At 32.9% G+C, this 18,016-nt stretch overlaps 2 protein-coding genes across 2 annotated transcripts; one reads left to right on the top strand and one right to left on the bottom strand.

The window, feature by feature from the left end:
• Positions 1–546: 546 nt before the first annotated feature.
• Positions 547–11,232, top strand: LOC133195927 (protein DD3-3-like). Its single transcript, XM_061331911.1, has 14 exons — positions 547–810; positions 3,219–3,272; positions 4,130–4,216; positions 4,584–4,679; positions 5,226–5,364; positions 5,910–6,029; positions 6,303–6,458; positions 6,912–7,114; positions 7,935–8,153; positions 8,421–8,591; positions 9,296–9,531; positions 9,761–9,977; positions 10,184–10,295; positions 10,608–11,232. The coding sequence occupies exons 1-14, from the start codon at positions 725–727 to the stop codon at positions 10,998–11,000; spliced, it is 2,289 nt and encodes a 762-aa protein (XP_061187895.1). The 5' UTR covers positions 547–724; the 3' UTR covers positions 11,001–11,232.
• A 2,987-nt stretch (positions 11,233–14,219) lies between these two features.
• Positions 14,220–16,974, bottom strand: LOC133195305 (angiopoietin-related protein 1-like). Its single transcript, XM_061331156.1, has 5 exons — positions 16,887–16,974; positions 15,741–15,839; positions 15,375–15,454; positions 15,061–15,172; positions 14,220–14,590 (listed from the first exon to the last, which is right to left on the bottom strand). Exons 1-5 carry the CDS (start codon positions 16,972–16,974, stop codon positions 14,220–14,222), a joined length of 750 nt encoding a protein of 249 aa, XP_061187140.1.
• Positions 16,975–18,016: the final 1,042 nt, after the last annotated feature.

Here is an 18,016-nt window from a genome sequence, read left to right as displayed (position 1 = left end):
TAGTGTTTTCAATTTAAAACTTCATTTTTTTTTTTTTTTTTTTGAAAATTCACAAATGGGAGAGTATACATGGTTCTATCAGCTGACACTATCGTGAATTTTTTTTTTCCTCATTATCTTCCCACTAACGTTACACATTTGGCAATAAATAGGGAAGATTTTTCCTAAATAAATTTACGTGTATGTTTGTTATGTGTTTTCTTACCTTTATTATTGTTATCCTCTCTGCCAGTTATACTGTAACACAGTTACACACCTCAGTCCTCACCTGCGATCAAAATACACATTGTAAATAATATTCATTCGCGTGAAAATGAAAGTAGATATTTTGTAAATGCAACTTTATATACACCAACAATCTATTTTCACTTAGAAGTTCTTGTGCCTACCAATATCAAAATTAAGAATTAAGTTTAAAGTATAGTAACTTATTTATAAATAAACTCTTTCAAAACGTGAACTTAAATCATTTACGAACTATACCTGCGCGCGGAATATTTACGCAGAAAGGGAATCAGGATGTTGAGTGACCATGAGTCAGATAATGTGTAAACGGTGTATACGATAATTTACTGTGCTTGCGATACTTATCTACGTCACAGGGTGTCCAGTTTCCCTAATTTGGGGTTGGATGAAATTACTGCTTGATTTAAATATTGACACACCTCGAATACAGAGACTGAAGCAAATTTTTAAGTAGACTGTGTGTGAAGTCAAAGACAAAATGAGTAACTTTCACTTTGTCTTGTTGACTGTTTGTCTTGTTTTATGGAAGTCTGTGAGAGCTGATGTTTATTTACATAATCCAAGGTAATTATTTCATTACAGTTTTAGTATAAAATGTTATGATTTTTAATTTATTATTCCTACAACTGTCAACATTAATATTTGTTTTGTAACAACATGAACAATGTATAGAGACAATGCATCATCATGTCACATATATCAAATGTCAACAGTCATTAACAATTGTTTTGTATTAATTGGTGAATGTTTTAATGAATACTGCAATAAGGTATTAAAATTTCATATAGTTTGATAAGATGTCATCTTGATCCTTGGTCATGTGATGACTATTACAGTGTTTTCCCTAAGAACAGACTACCGGCCAAATCGACCGCTTCCATTGATAAAAATCCCGCTTCAGAATAATAAAAATACATGTAAATTTTGAAAAATCAAAATTAAGTTGTTGTAAGGTCCACAGAGTTTTGTCATAAACTTCAACCCAAAGCCTGTTACAATGGTCTCTAACCTTTTACTTAGAAATAAAGGGAAAACACTGCTATTAAGTATGTAACAGGAGGGGAGAAAATGTGATAACCAGACCAGGATTTCAACCAGGGTTCCCTGAATCACTAGTCAGATGCCCTACCATCTGAGCTAACTGGCCACCGGCAATCTACCACAAGTGTAATAATGTACCAGCTTGTAAAAATGTCCTTAGTCTAGAATTAATTTAAGGCATTAAAGTCTGATGTGCTTCCAACCACTCCATCAAATTAAATAATTGATAACATGTATGCACATTGTCAGGATATAGTTACTCCAGTATTTTACCTCTAACAATTTATACTTATTTGCATCTGCAACACCAAAATTAAATATTTGTACTCTTCAGTACAAGGTGATAACTATTGAACCCACTTGACTATATACTTAATAATATGTTTGAATTCAAGGGACAAATGTATTATTTATTGTTTCACTAAATCTTTCAATATTCTGCAGTATCTTGAACTAAATATGATGACAAAAACACTGACTCATTCATTTTGGAATTCTACAACAACACTACAGTTTCTCATAAACATTTATCATGGACTTGTAAACTGATCATATGATGTAGGTAAAATGAGATCGCTGCTCACCAATGGTAGAAGCTTGTTGTTCAAATACACTCCAAAGTTTATCTTTATTGACAAATATTGAACCTTTTGTTTGTACACAGTTTAAGTATGTTATCATGTTATCAGTTTATTGTTCTAAACCATTAAAGTGCAGAACGTTTTCTACATTCCTCTGCGTATCTAGTGTTAGTCAGTAAATGCATATACACCCAGAAGTTGCATAGGTTAACTTTCTTGCAAAAAATTTAGTTTATGTATTAATGTAACATATAGATGGTATTCCATCAAGGTGATTTAAGCAAGAGTTATTTCCCATGGCTGCCATATTGTAGGTCAACATCCCCAGATCCCAAGTTCATTATTCAGCCAAGTTCAATTTGTTATACTGGGCACTGAGGTGAAGATAACACTGTTTTCCTTATGAATATACATTTGTTAAAGCTTCTTTTAATTCATAATTTCAATATTGTAAATATTTTTTGCCCTATATATTTTTGGCATGCATTTTTAAAATTGGTTGCTCAAAGAGGGAAATTCACTACTTTGACCTACAAGATGGCAGCCAAGGGAAATAACTCCAAGGAAAAATATGTTATAGGAAAACCATCTATTATGAATCCATTGTCTGTTTGGCAATTGAAAGGATAAAGCACTGAGCAAGAAAGAATGTCAGAATGTACAACATATATAACATATAGCTATATGATGAAAAGAAGCATGTATTTAATATTAAGTTCTATTTGTTTTCAGGGAATACCCAGGATAGTATAGATAGTTCACTTTTCTATCCAAAGTGAATTTTTTTTAATCAGAAATTTAAAAAAAAAAAATTTGAAAAACTCTAAAAATGCAAAAAAATTCTCTCTCAAAGTAGAGGGTCTTTTTGTTTGAAATAAGAGTCAGTCCTTTTCAAAATAAATAAATATTTTTTTTTTTGAAGTTCTTCTTTTTTTAAAAAAAAAATCTCTTGATCATTCGCATATACATGTGTATACAGTGAAAACTGTCTAATCTGACACCTGTGCAATCCGTTTCATTGTGAATTCTGACCTGTATATTGTCATTCCCACTTTACTGTTTTCTATGTTCTTTACACAGTGTAATCTGACAGTCTGTCTATTCTGACACAAAATTTGTCTTCCATTGCCTGTCTGATTAGACAGGTTTCACTGTATAATTATGTCACTGCACAAAATGAAATACATACATAACCAAACAATGATACTGTAAATTAAAATTCGTGCTTTTACAGTACGTATCATACTGTATCATCTAGTACCTAAAGAATGGCCTTTCACCTTTTTAGGCAATTATGTACAATAAGTAAATCTTCAATAGATTAATTATGTTTGACAATTATTTTTGCAGGGGAGGTAACAACAGGTTGGATGAAGAAAACAGAAATGTCCAGAATAATAAAAGGTAAGGAAACAAAATTAAGGCTTATTTTAGAATTTAAAAACAACAGAAAAGTATTTTAAATTAAAGTCCCCATGCGGTGCCAGTTGGTCTATCTTAACACATATATATATATGCAAATCCCACCAAAAAAAAATGGTCCTAATTCTCCTCCATAAAGAAAGATATTGGCAAAAAATGAAATTCATTTGCATGCATACACACTATTGTTGTTATTTTTAATGCTTGCATAATTTATCATAATAATTGAAAAGCTAAATTGCAGGGCTCGTTATAAATGCATCACACAAATTAAAGAATTGAAATGTTTTTTTTTATATTTTGCTAATCTTAAGTATTAAGGTTGCCATGTGAATCAAGAATATTTACTACTGTTGGTTGGGATATTGAAAGTCTGTATCCTAGCTAGTGAAACACATACGTCACTTATAAGTGGTTAAGGATCAAGATGGTCTACTTTTTGACATATTAAATTAAACAAAAACACAACAGAAATATTTTCCTTTCCTGTAAAACCTGTTTTGTTTACTAGTTTTGTGGTTTTGTCTGGCCATCATTACCTGTGTCTTAATTACTCCAATTGTTTTGTACTGGCAATGAATGTAATTCTCAGGTGATTTGCAATATGCCGCACATCCTTAATTTGTAGGAATTTTACATCACAGGAAATAGTTTAGTACTTCTGTATAAATTGTGGTGAATAAAATTATTCAATAGCAAAAGAAGCATATTTAACTTTTATTTTTAAATAAAACTTCCGATTTTTTAAAAACTTTTTATCATTTTATGATAAAGAAACATTGTAGTTGTATGAAAGATATATTTTAATTTATGTATAACACAATCTGTCGATTTTTCAGGATGTTTGACTCTCAGAACAACAATAGAGGGGGATACAATGTTGGGTCACTCTACTACTACGTGGGGTCAACCCTACAGATAGAATGGTGAGTACAGGTACAGGGATGGCTGAGAAGGTTTAATAGGGTTAAAATCAGTGTGAGGATATACAGGATTGACCAAAAGAGTGGTATGTACTTGTATATAGGAGAGTTAAAGGGATGACAGTGGGGGTAGGATCAATTTTATGTATTAACTATGAGGGATCAACTTTGCAGATAGAAAAATCCTTATATATTGAACATAATTTGTGAGCAATTGATGAAAATTGCGATTCTTAACCCACCTGCGTACATTATTTGAAAATCAATTGAATTGGAAACTTTGTATCTCTCTCTCTCGTTTTTTTTTTTTTAAACCTTTTTTTGCTTTATATTTATAATCTGATGTATAGCACATATTTATTTATTTCAGGACAAACCAGCATTCATGCAGTAACCCTAACAGCCATTGTGAGATAATTCTACAGTATATGTGTGACGACCAGCTCAGGGATGGTGCCTCCACAAAGTAATTAAATTAACATCTGTGTAATTAAAAAAAAGTAAACCACGACAAAGACTATAAAGCACTAGATATTATGTTATCTGTACTATGAAAAAAAATGTGGCTCTTTCCACGTAGACATTAGAAATTTACAAGAACTATTTGTATATAGATGTTACTTTGGGAGATTGACTCCATGGAGAGATATGTCTGCATGTTTTAGTAATTTATGAATTTTTTTTCATCTAATGAATGTACATACAATGTTATCATCTTGTCACAATATATATAGTATTGAAAATATTCAAAGATTTACTGACAATATTTCTGTGCAAAATTATCAAAATGAATCATTGATGCTGTCAAAGAACATTCCCTGATATAAAATTAAGAGAATTTAATTAATTATTAATTCTGATAAATAAACAAATTCTGACAGATTTCTTTTCAGAATCCAGCACATGAATAAAAAATTCTAAAAATAACTGAATAAATGTTTTGAAATGTAAATTGTAATGAAGATTGTTTGATGGACACCACTGTGCTTAATATGAAATTTCTACTTTTCAGTACTATACCCACCAATCCAGATGATTGTCGACTGGGAAACTGCAATACAGATAAAGAATATGGCATGAACGAGAACTATGAATATTACCTTAATTGTCGGTCACGACAACGCAACAAAGGGCTATTTATAGCAGACCAGGTGAGAGGGGTATTAATTACCTGTAACCTTATAAGACTTCATAGGGAAAGCTTAGGTTGTTTTACAATATTGAAAGGGTTTATTATTTCCTGATATCTTTATTGTAACGTGTCGTGATTAAGCAGGAAATTTATTTCCTTATAAATGGTGGTCAGTGGAAAGAATTTCATACCTTGCATGTGAATTAAATGTTTGTAAAAAATGCCTATTAGAAATGTATCTGAATAGGTGGGTGTTACACATTGTAGTAATTAATGCCTCCCACGCAAACTTGAACAGCTGAGCTTTAGAAATGAAATATATTTCAGATACAAATATGATTTCGATAGAAATTTGCAAACAGCTTTTGTGATTGCAGCATACAAAATCAGATACTTATTTCTTGATAAAATTTGGGGTTTTTTTTCTAAAATTACAAATTACAAAAATATATCACCCAGATTTGCAGAAATTGATATCATACTACAATGTAATATGAAAGGTGAAGTTTTATAATTAGGTTGATTATAGTGTAATATAATAAGGTTATTGAATTCAAATTTTAGAATCTGAATAACAGAAACAGGGCAGTCAACACTCGACAGAATCCCAATGGTCAGCGCTATGGTTACGAGTGCCCAGAGGAGCGGGATTATTACCCTTACTGGGGCCCCACACCTTGGATGGTCAGCTGTTTTTCTTTACAAAATTAATGTTAGGTTATAAAGCAAGATGAACAGGACTTTTTAAAATATTGAACAAAAACTTCTATTATTAATCTTTGTAAAACATTAAACTGTTCAGATATTTTTATTTTAATTAATATAAATTATTTATAAAATACTTTAAGTACTATGCATACATGCAGACATACATGTATGAGGTTAAGCTTGCTTACCATTGAGGAATTGGTTTGAAAAAAAAAATGTTATATTTATGTTGATATGTGGTGCTTGTAGGATATTGCTGTTCTGACTAATGATGCCACCAGATGTCCTTATTACAAAGCTGAGAGTGCCAACGTCAAACCCCGGTACGGCTGTGTGATGCCAGCAGAGGTTCTCCAAGAAAACCTTGGCAGAATCACCCTCCCCAACACTAAAGAGGCTTGTGAGGTCAGTTATAACTCTAGCAATTTTTATGGAAGAAATTTTTTATTATTTTTTTTTTTTTAGGGAACAGTAAAGAGTTAGCAAGAAGGGGGAGGGGAGGGAAGGGGTAAAAACTTGAGTGAACTTTCGTATTTGTCAGTTAACAGTTTTAAAAAAAATACCTAAATATAAGTATTTAGTAAAAAGACATTGAATTTGGCATTTAAAAATTTAGTGTATGATTTCATACAAATATTAATAAAGTAAATTTTTATCAAACTTGAAAAAAAAAGAGAAGAAACTTTAAATTGAAGAAAGTTAACAATCAGAATTGTTTGCTTCTTATTTGTTTTGTAAAATTTGTGATCTCCTTGAATAGCTGATTATATACCGGTAAATAAACAAACTATGTTTGAAGTGTTGGTATTCTTCAATTTTGATGTCTGATATTACTAAACTGAAGTTGATAATGAATAGGTGTACAGATACCCCAGTAACGACCCCAATGGTGTATTGGCAGAGTGGAAGGAGGTCCCTGCCTTTGGTATCGAGGCCCCAGACTGCCGTGAGACCCAGTTCTCTAGAGACAATCACCTAGGTAACGGGATCGGAGGTCACGCCCTGGTCTTCAACTGGACTGTGCCCAATACTGTTCACGAGAATTGTGCCATGAGAATAAGGTGCTTATGAAATTAATTGAAGAATAAATACCATAATTTTAACACATTGCTATGTAGGGATGAACAGGAATTATGCATTTGATTAAGAATTATTCAATTTAGTTCTTTATAATCAAATTTCTTTTTTGATCTGATATGAGGGATGGGGAAAATATACAACTTCCCTATAACAGAGGCTTTATATTATCTGCTTTCCTTATTGGGGAGCTTTATTGTCTGGTTCTGACTTTATAGTAACTGTTACTTGTTTCCATGTATATATACTCACATTTAAGTCAGATTTTTGGGAAATAAATTTTGGTCTTAAACAATCTGTCCAACTGATAAGTTAGTCCTTAATGTAGTATTTTCATAAATAATGTCAATGAAAATTGACAGAGTCGAGATAAATTCTTAATATTTTAAAAAGCAGGAAAGGAAATTTTAAGGTTTCTATATGCCTTTAGTACTTGTCAAGTGTGTACAGATTGCAGTGCAAGTGTGTAACTGTTCGTTATCTTTTTATTTCATTGTGATGATTTTATTCTTGTTTTAAATGTATTGTTGTTAATAATTTTGTCAATAAAATTTTAAATATTGATGTTGTATCCTGAAAAATACTTTGAAACACGTCAGTTAAATACCATAAAATATTTATCTGAAATCAACAACTGATTTGGCAAAAAAAAAATAATCCTGCTGACTTACAAGCAGGTCGATTTAATATTCTTCCAAATAAGCTGAAGGAATGCAATCGACTTATAAGTAAATTAACTTGTATGCGAGTATACATGTATATGGTACATAGGATTCCATTACTGAGTCATTTCTTCATATACAGGTACAATATTTCCACTGGTGACTACAATGGCTGGAACACTACGTATGATACAGATGTGGATGCTCAGTTGGCTGACAAAGTCGGATTGTCTGAAAATGAGGCTAACCAAAGGGGCTTCCTGTTTGAAAACAACCCTGAAGTTAAAGTCTTCAACGATGCGAACTTTGAACTCCAGCTTGCTGTAAACACAGCACAATTTGGTCGTACATTTGAGGACAGGTGATTAAGAGTTTATTAATTTATTTTTTGAGAATGTTGAAACATAGTTCTACCAATAATTTTGATAAAAGATGGAGAGCTTCAACCAAATATATCACTTTATTCTTAAATTAGTTTTTGTTTTTTTCCTGAAACTTGGTTTTGTTTTTGAGAGGATATATATCTCTGAAATGTTGAAACCCAACCCAAAGTTTTGCAATTATAGTATCTGACCCTGGGTTTCAAGTATTTTGAAAAGATACATATAATTGAATATAAACTTTACAGGTCTTTTGCTTTTGCCATTCGCCCCCGCCCGGCCAGTACCGTGGGAAGAACAATCTCCAATCTCAATGTACGAGGGAAGAGAGGAAACATTGTACAGGTGTACCCATCTGTAGAATACGACTTTGTACCCAACAACCTGGAGATGGGAACCTCAAATTACATACATATACAGTGAGTTTACATAGAGCTGAAAATCTATAAAACTTTAATTAAGATACATATTCACTGAGTTAACCCCCAAAGACAGAAAATTTGAACATACATGTACATGTATATTACATTAACCATAATCATATTGGAACCTCAGAGTACACGTATTGTACATATAAAGTGAATTAACATGGAAATGAAGTACCTCCACTTCTAGGGTAAATAAATATGGATACTATAAATAAACACGGAGATGGATAGTTGAAACAACACGTTTGTACATACTTGTATTTACATTAAAACAAACTCATACTCTACTACAAAGAAAGTCAAACTTGTCACTGAGGTATTTCAACAAGATACATGTATTACAAAATATGGATAAAATGACATGATCTTTGTAGTACCTATAGTCGTTTGTTATTTCACTATTTAAGTGAATAGACAAGAAATTGTTTGGGAGCTTTAACCGCATTGAATTTTGTATATTTTGTGTCTTTGCACATACTGTAAACATACATGTACCTTTTTCCATGGGAACCACAATTTCTGTTCAATCCACAGGTAGAATATTATGATGATTTCTTGAAGGTCTAAGATGCACATGAAGTACATTGAAACAAATTTCCATGGAATATTTGTGACCGTATACATAGCATAAATAAATCCCACAGGGAAAAAAGTAATTCTACAGTATTTGATATTGACATTGTTCACTTGTACAGATGGACAGGCTCCAATACTAACAACCCAAACAATGACGGCAATGGACAGGCCAGGTCAGATAGGAACAATATTGTCCAGCTTGGAGATCCGACCTATGATGAGGGCAGTCTGACCAGATTTGGCCCCGGGGCAGTGTACGGAAAATATGGAGTGAATTATCCAGCACATGCTGTCAACTCATCTTTCCTTGGTCTTAGTCAAGAAGATCTGCTGCACCTGGCATTTAATTCTCCAGGTATTTAGGGATAAATTGCACTATGCAGAAAATGTGTTTTTGAAGCATATAATCTTAAGAAATGACCACAGTGTGCTTTGTGCACAACAATAAAACTTTCTCTTCAAGTTTGTCATGTAGGAAAACTTTTCAGAATTTGTTATAAAACTTGAAATTACTTGTATGTAGATTTTTTTTTAAAAAATGCACGAGAATTATTGCACCATAGACTGACATATCTGTTTTATAGGACATTTTGGAGGTGAACTCTCCCAACTGGATGATGCGGGTACTTATTTTGATCTTGGTCTCCGTATGATTTCCCAGGAAGGGACGTACCACTACATGTGTACTCGTAACAATGACTTCTCCAATCGAGATCAAAAGGGGAGGATCACGGTTTTACCCTACCTCACAGGAAACCAGGCCATTGGCTGGGGAGGTGGAACATTGGCTTTAGCTGATAAGTAAGATTCAAATTTTGTTGAAAATCGGTTCATATTTTTTTGTTTCTTAAGCATTTGGACTGTACAACAAATATCATCCGCTCCATTATTTTGAAAATACATATAAGTAATAAGGGAATGGATCTTCATTTTAAATTTTTAGTTTGTAGAGTTTTTATTTGAATGATAAAGAGTGAAATTTATATGTTATGGCTTTACTTTTACAGTAGAGCCAAGGTGATGGTCGGGCAAGGTGTTTTCGCCACTCTACAGACCCTACAAATGGAGGAGTGGTCCCCCGAACAGGCAGTAGGGAGTGGGTCACTGAGGAGTGAACCAGTGAGTAACCCAGCCATACCCTCCGTTCATATTAAAAAAAATTCATATCACACATTAAGTTGGTTTTATTGAGATAAACTACACTGTAAACTTCTTACACAACAATTCAAAATAAAATACTCTGTAATGATAAAAGCATATGGTGTTGCTAGTGTACTAATCATATGAGATTTTATTGAATGTTTAATGAAATTTTTATATACATGTAGTTTTTATTAAAAAAAAAATGTTGCTTTAATTTTGCTTTTATTTGTAGTAATTTTGCTTTTTCGTGAACAATACCAAATTCAGTGTTAATATGTTTATTTGCAGGTTGGAGATGACTACGCCAGTAACTTTGTTGTCATCCGACCAGAGACTGTGGTGACACAGAATGGCGCCACCTTTACCATTCAGATGCAGGTAGATCCTGATGCCAGTAATGTGGAAATTTACCGCTCCAAATTCCAGGATATGGCCAGCTGGACAAAGATCCCATCCTCAGTTAACGGAGGAACCGCCAGCTTCCAGGTGGACCAAGGTGGTGTCTACGTGGCCAGGTCCCACCAGAACCTGGGTCCCATCATTGGTATCGCAGTTGCTGGAATTGTTTTGGCTTTGGTTGTGGTAGCTACTATTGTGTATTTTAGACGAAATCCTGACAGATTTCAGAAATTGAAGAGCGGTGCTAGGAAAGCAGAGAGATCTGTTCAAAACAAAGTGTAAATTAAGAGACAGGGGATTGCAAATGGCATTACATTTTAAATGTTCATTTCTGGTTCATCAGAATTTTTTTCTGCTCAGGTTGCTGTATTAGAATTTATAACATCTTTCAAAAAAAAAAAGTGTTCATTCTTTAGTCATTCGATTAGAAGTCATACTGTATTACGAATACAGTTATATGTAAATGGTGTACAAATTTTTATATTTTCAGTCTTTTTTAATGAGATTGATTCTTTGTTAGCTGCCAAGATATTATTTGATTATGAAGGTTAACTACAATAGGGCTTGTGAATGATATTTTAGATATATATAGTAACCATTGATTTAAACACAAATGATACCATTTGTGCAGATTCATTGTAGATAGTTCAAGATTTAAAAAAAAAAACAAAGTCCAAGGTTTATATTTTCTAAAAACAAACAAACAAACAAAAAACACCACAACTTTGCAGGTCAAAGTGTTCGCTTTCATATATATGCCTTAAAGTTTATATACATTTTGCCATTAATTCATTTGCACATTATATTTTAGAAGAATGGCAAAACTTTTATTCCTACAATGTACCTGTATTTATGTTTATAATATAATCATCAATTGTCTTAAATTTTGTCAGTTGTTTCATTCTAATATGTTACATGTTTAAATACGTGTACATGCTCTGTTTACCAAATATGAGATTATTTATATTCACATTTTACATGTGTAAGTGTCGGTCAGTGTAATTAAAAGGCATAATATTGATTATCGTCAAGTGACAAACAATGTACATATCATATGGAAAATTGGAAATACATGTATAACATTCCTATTCTTTATCAGGTGTACTTGCAGTGAATAATTTGAATTAAATAATTTTCCCAGGGAGAAAGGTAGTTAAGCTTTTTATATATTCATGTATAATTTATTCAAAAATGATATATATTTTCTCAGTTCAACTTCTTTACAAATAAGAATTATCTTTTTTTTCCTTTATGGTTCTTTTTTTTTTTTTTGTTTTTTGCAATTTGATCCTTTAATGTATCATTCAGATTTCTGACTTCACAATTTTGTAACCCCATTCTGTTTGCAATACTGAATATTTTTGATATGAATGCTTTGCAATTCTACTTGTAATTAGGACTATAATGAAACAGCTTTGCTTTTGAAGCCTACAATAGAATATCGTTTGCTTGCAGTTGCTAACCGACTTACTAAAAAATCCAACCAGCATAAACTTTTTTCCAGTCATTTTTTAGATTTTTTTCGGGGGGGGGGGGGGGGGGTAGATTTCAAGTTTTCAGGATATTAAAAATCAATTAGTGGCTTCAGTTAAGTGGAGCTTATTAAGTAATTGCTCAGCAAGTGAATAAAAATTTAAGTTACCCTATGAAAATTCCTTTGAAAAACTTGGAAACTAAAATTGATATAAGAAGGAAAAAAATATATATATCTACCCACTCTAAACATTTTGGGTAGGCAACTGCAAACGGAGAATTTTTGAAACTTGGCCCAATGAATTGCATTATGAATCAGACATATCACTCATACTTTTCTTTAATCTACAATTTTATGAATTGTTTAGTTTTTGTCTTCACTTTTTGCTTTACAATCTCCATATACATGTAATTTCTGTCATGTCTCAATCTTTTTGTACAGACATATTGTGATGGAACTTGCCTTTAATCATGTTGTATTGTGCAATATATTTATAAACTGTATTTCACTGTTTAGCTGCAGGACAGCTACATACATTAAACGTCTATTTCTTATTGACTTGATTTCTTTTTCTAAAAAAAAAAAAGGAACCTGGAATCTTTTTCCTGGTTCTTTGCACCAAGATAGGTCAATAGGTCACATTACTACATTGCCAAAGATAATTTTAGAATGTACATACACTGTACTAAAATACATGTAGTTTATAACATATATTGCTTCTTCTTTCATAATTGAATTTTAATGATACCATACACATCACAGGAATGTCAACTTAATTTCAGAATTCTCTTAATTTCTTAGGGAAAAGAATTACAAGCTAACAAATCTGCCCATTTAGCATACTATGCAGTAAATTAGTGTTAGACACATTTGTGTCTAAACATCAGAGTTAGACTGAAATCTGTGGTTTTCAAAGCATTGCGTTCAAAATTTAACGAATATTCATGAGTAATTTGGGGAAACTGCTCTAATCTTTGACCAATAATGTAGCTTCTGTTAGTCCTATAGGAACCAGGGAGCTCTGCCCTACATCCATTAAAACATTCTGCAAGTATAAACTATACAATAGAAAACAAGTCTATAGTTTAGCATTGTGCCTCCTCATTAATAATGCCTGATGACCTTTTTTCGGCTTGTCAAGGAATTCCTGTTAGATTGGCCCACCCACCCTCGCACTGAAATGACTTTCTGCGGTCCCTGTTTGTGTATACCCGGTTTCTGCGGTCCCGGTTTGTGTATACCCTATCTCAAAATAAAAAATGGTTTAAAACAATTCTTCATTTATAAATTGTCACCATTTCAAGCATGTTTCCAGTTTTTGTATTAGGGACCTTTGGCCCCTTACTTCACCTGATCCTTTTATACCTGTATGTCATCTTTGACAATGGAGACGTGTGCACTTTCTGTATCCTGTGTTTTCCAATGTTTGAAGAATGACTTACTTTCTTAGTTTTTCGATTTATGTATTATATCATATTGACAAATTATAGGAAAAAAACAGACAAAGGTGAGAATTCAACTGAAAGTGCTGAGCAATGTATGTATATGTCTCAAGATTCCCACTTGAGCTTCAAATGTTAGTTAAAGCCATGGAAAACCAGAAAAAATTGATAATTCGTCTATTTATTAATACCGTTGTAAATCAGATTGTGCATTAAAAAAAATACGAGACGCAACATATATATCTTTAAAAAAAAATCAAATCAGTATATCAGCTTTATGTGTATTTAAATTAAGCTCTTTTAGGAGAGAAATATGCCTTTCATATCTTGTTAAATTTCAGACAGACTAAGACATCACAATCAAGGCCACAAAGGAAAAATAAGCTGAATTTTCTTGGAGATCGGTGCTATTTTATTGAATTTCCTTTATTTTCTACGTAAGAAAATCTGAGATTCTCTTGAAATACATTTCTTCTATCGATGGTTACAAATTATTTTCATAAATATCCTGGTCGAGGCACCAGTTACAATGGGAAATTCATTTCAGTGGGAAAAATATAACATATCGTTCTTTAACTCTCCCATTTACACAGTAGATAAACTCATTATAATAAATTTGAGTGAGTATCCGTATCCCCTCCAGTCCTTCCAAAACACTCCATCGTAGAACCCGTCTGTGGGTGTATAGTTTCCTCCCGGATAATAAACTCCGGTGGGTAGGGCGTATGTACAGTCATTGTACCACCACCCCACTCTTAGTCTAATTGCGCAACCATTGTAGTCGTTCTTGTCATACGTAGCAAACTTCATCCCATGGTTGAACAAGAGGTCATCTGGGACCTGACCTACAGAACCTCGTATGGAGAGCTCATAGTTCGGCGCATTGAATTGGGAATAGTCGATGTATTTAGCAACATTAGACCAGTCATACATTAATACATTTAAGATGTTGTATCCTGAAACAAGATATACTACTTTTTTATGACGTGGATTACTAATAGACACATTACATATATGGGGACAATTGTTTTGGAATGTAAACCAGATTTGTCAATCCTTGCTCATGAAAGTGAACGCACTGTGTTATACAAAGTAAAATAAAGTTGTTGTTTTTTTCGAAATGCTTTGCTTGAAAGTTTTAAAGTTTGTCAAGTTTCATTTTGTAAAATTTTTCTGAAAAAATGCTACTTTTAGGAACCATACACATCAATTATTTAATGCTTTTATATTTATATATATATATGTAACAAGTATAAGAATCTCAAATATTGGCAATGGCATAAAAACGATCAGGAAATTATGTCCAGTACGTAGGGTTTTTTTTTTTGGGGGGGGGGGGGGCTTTTTTCTATTATATTTATATTTTTATTTCATGTTTTGCCAATCCTACGAAGTCCCTTCGAGTGGAACAATTCATTATACTTACCTGTAGCAGTTAAGTAATGAATATTGTCAAGTCCTGCCCAATAATTCCAAACTATCTCCAAATCCTCTCTGATAGTCCGACCAGGAACGATTGAATCTTGCCGTTCCGTTTCCTCTCAAAAGAATCACAGGGCTTGAGGAGGACAACCCATGCTCGCAACGAATCTATTGTGTAATTTTTACCCGAATTTTTATACTTCTGTATTATTAAATGGCAGGAAAATTTATTAAAGTGATGTAAAATTGAAAAAAAAAAATTTATAGCCTTCCTGGTATTAATTGAATTAATTAATCATCATGTACATCGTATATTACCCTGAAGGAAGTTGTGTCATTCTTCCTAAGAGTGTATGTCTGGTTTTTAAGGAAGCCCGCTTCTCTTACATGGTTACAACCTTAAAAAAATTTAAAAAAAAAAAAAAAAACAGACAAAGAAAATATAAAATGAACCAACAGATCAAAAAAAAAATAATTATAATAAAAATGAAGATAACAAACAGGGATCAGTCTCATAAATCCGGTAAACAAAAGGTATAAAACACGGACTTCTGGAAACACCAGAGGTGGGATCAGGTGCCTAGGAGGAGAAAGCATCCCCTATTGACCGGTCACACCCGCCGTGAGCCCTATGTATTGAACAGGTACATGTATATGGAGTGTGATATTCTGGATATTTCATACTTTTAAATTTCACAGCTGACACAGAAAGACCGGCTCCAAACTGGACGACGAGGATACATAGCAAAACTGAGAACTTCATGATGTCCACTTCCGCTTCAGCTAAAATAAAGAAAAACACATTAAATTGCTAATTTCTTGTAATGGGAGCTAAATACAATATATACGGAATTCAAACCTTTTTAGAAAACCTTTGTTTTTTTTTTGTGTTAGCAGCTAAGTGTAATGTCCTGTTCCACTTTGAATACAAGGATGGTGTTCATGGTATTAAATTGATATCGAGACCAATTAACCAATCACAGAAAAGACTTCAGGTCAAGCCATATGACTTTTGTTGCTATTTTTCCTTGTTTTTCTTCTCTTTTTGAGAGAGAATGAGGTTAAAAATGAATGTACCAAAAACGCCAAAAATACCGGTATTCACAAAAAAGGCTTAACATACCGATAGCCATTCACAAAAGTCTCATGATGGACAAATGTTACATTTTCAACAATGTAGACCTGACATTTATTTTTTTTAACCTTTCTATACTCAGTGTAATGTATACACTGCTTTAATCAAAGGACAGAAGCCCCCTCCCCCCTTTCAATTCCCGCCACCATTGAAATGCTAAAAGCAATTAAAACTGCCTATGTAACCTTAACCTATTTAGAACAAGATTTTAAAAGCTTTTTTCTTCCTAAAAGAGTTGAACTCAGGTAAGGTGACATTTCTCTTCAATTGACTAATTAAACTAAATAAAATCGTGTTGAAAAGGTATGAAATTATTCTAACTCGAAGAAGGAAACATTTTTCCCTTTCCTATTATTGTGCAACAAAAGTCTGTTTCCATGTTCAACAATGTAATACAAAGCATACAGACACTAAAAGAAAATGATCCTTCTTTTAATTAAAAACGGGAAATATAATTGCAAAATGGAATTTCAAAGTGAAAAGTACTAGATGTTCAGCTGGTGAAAGCCAGTTCTAAGCAAACCATATGGTTAACGCGAAAAGTGAACGTGAAAAGTACAAGTATGTTAAACTCGTGAAATCCAGTTCTAAGCAAAACCAATTCGATTTAAGATAGAGAGAGAACCATACATGTGGATATGATTTAATTCTAATTTTTGTGTCACTCCCAAAGCAGAGCGACACTTATGGATCACTTCCTCGGTGTCTGTGCTGCAGACTCTGTCTTTCTGTTGGCATGTCCGACTGGTACAGCCTGCATTTTTGAAACTTGATTACTTGCATCGTGGTAATGCAAAATTTGAGCCCATGCCGTGGCCTAACCCTGCTCCGAAGGGGTCAATGTTCTGGGGGTCTATATGGTAATGCTGAATATCAATTTAACTATTGTGGCCTAATTGTTCTGTAGAAGAAGTCAGAATGTTTCCTTTATACTTCTAGATTTATAATGTAGTTTCTAACCCCAGCATCCAGTTCATGATTTGAACACACTTGAATAGACATACATATTGAGAATGTTTGCATACCTGATGTGTCTCCTGAACTTTTCTAATACAATCTTTAAAATCCTAATTCTAGCTTCACGTTGGTCATGCTTTGAACAAATATGAATCTCCATTAAATGATTACTTGAGATGCTTGCAAATGTATAGCCTTACTGGTCTCAAGCCATTATTTCTGCGCTTGCTTTTTTTATAATAAATCAATTGATATATGTTTATTTTTTCTTTGTTCTTGAGAGGATTCTTGGGGATATTTTCCCTTTTTCATCACGTAAAATTTCTATCCCTATTGTAGCCTCACCAGTGCCTTGGGAACCACGATACATGTACATGACTGTATGAACAAATGATCCCGCGTTCCTGAGAAAATTTTATTTTTACCATATATTCACATTTAAGCTTTTGATGCCCCCATTGTGGCCATATTCTACCCCCAGACACCATGATATGAATAAAATGAGAAAATGTATCGTGGCTTTGATATTTAGCAGGTATATTGTTAGTGAATGATAAACTTTTAAAATATTATCTTCGACATTAACTTTTGACATACTTTCAAAAAAGAGTATTTTTGTCCATGGGCCTCTGGCCCCAAGACCATATAACAGAATTAAGTGAATCTGCATAACTTCTGAAATAATCAAGAAAATAAGGCCAAATTTTCACTGTTTCTGTTTACAGACTTCAACTTTTCAATCATGTTTCTTGAATTCAAAATCTAAACTTTGACCTCAGTCTATTCTCAAATGGTCTTGTGGCCTGAACCACTAAAGGCTGGACTTTAGGGTACATGTAATTTAAGCATGTTTATAGACCTTACATGA

This window comes from Saccostrea echinata, unplaced genomic scaffold (genome assembly GCF_033153115.1).
Source record: "Saccostrea echinata isolate AGI-Se365-2 ecotype Australia unplaced genomic scaffold, CSIRO_AGI_Sech_v1 ptg000029l, whole genome shotgun sequence".
Classification (NCBI taxonomy): domain Eukaryota; kingdom Metazoa; phylum Mollusca; class Bivalvia; order Ostreida; family Ostreidae; genus Saccostrea; species Saccostrea echinata.
Note: the sequence above shows the minus strand (reverse complement) of the source record. Positions and strands in the feature narration are given on the sequence as shown.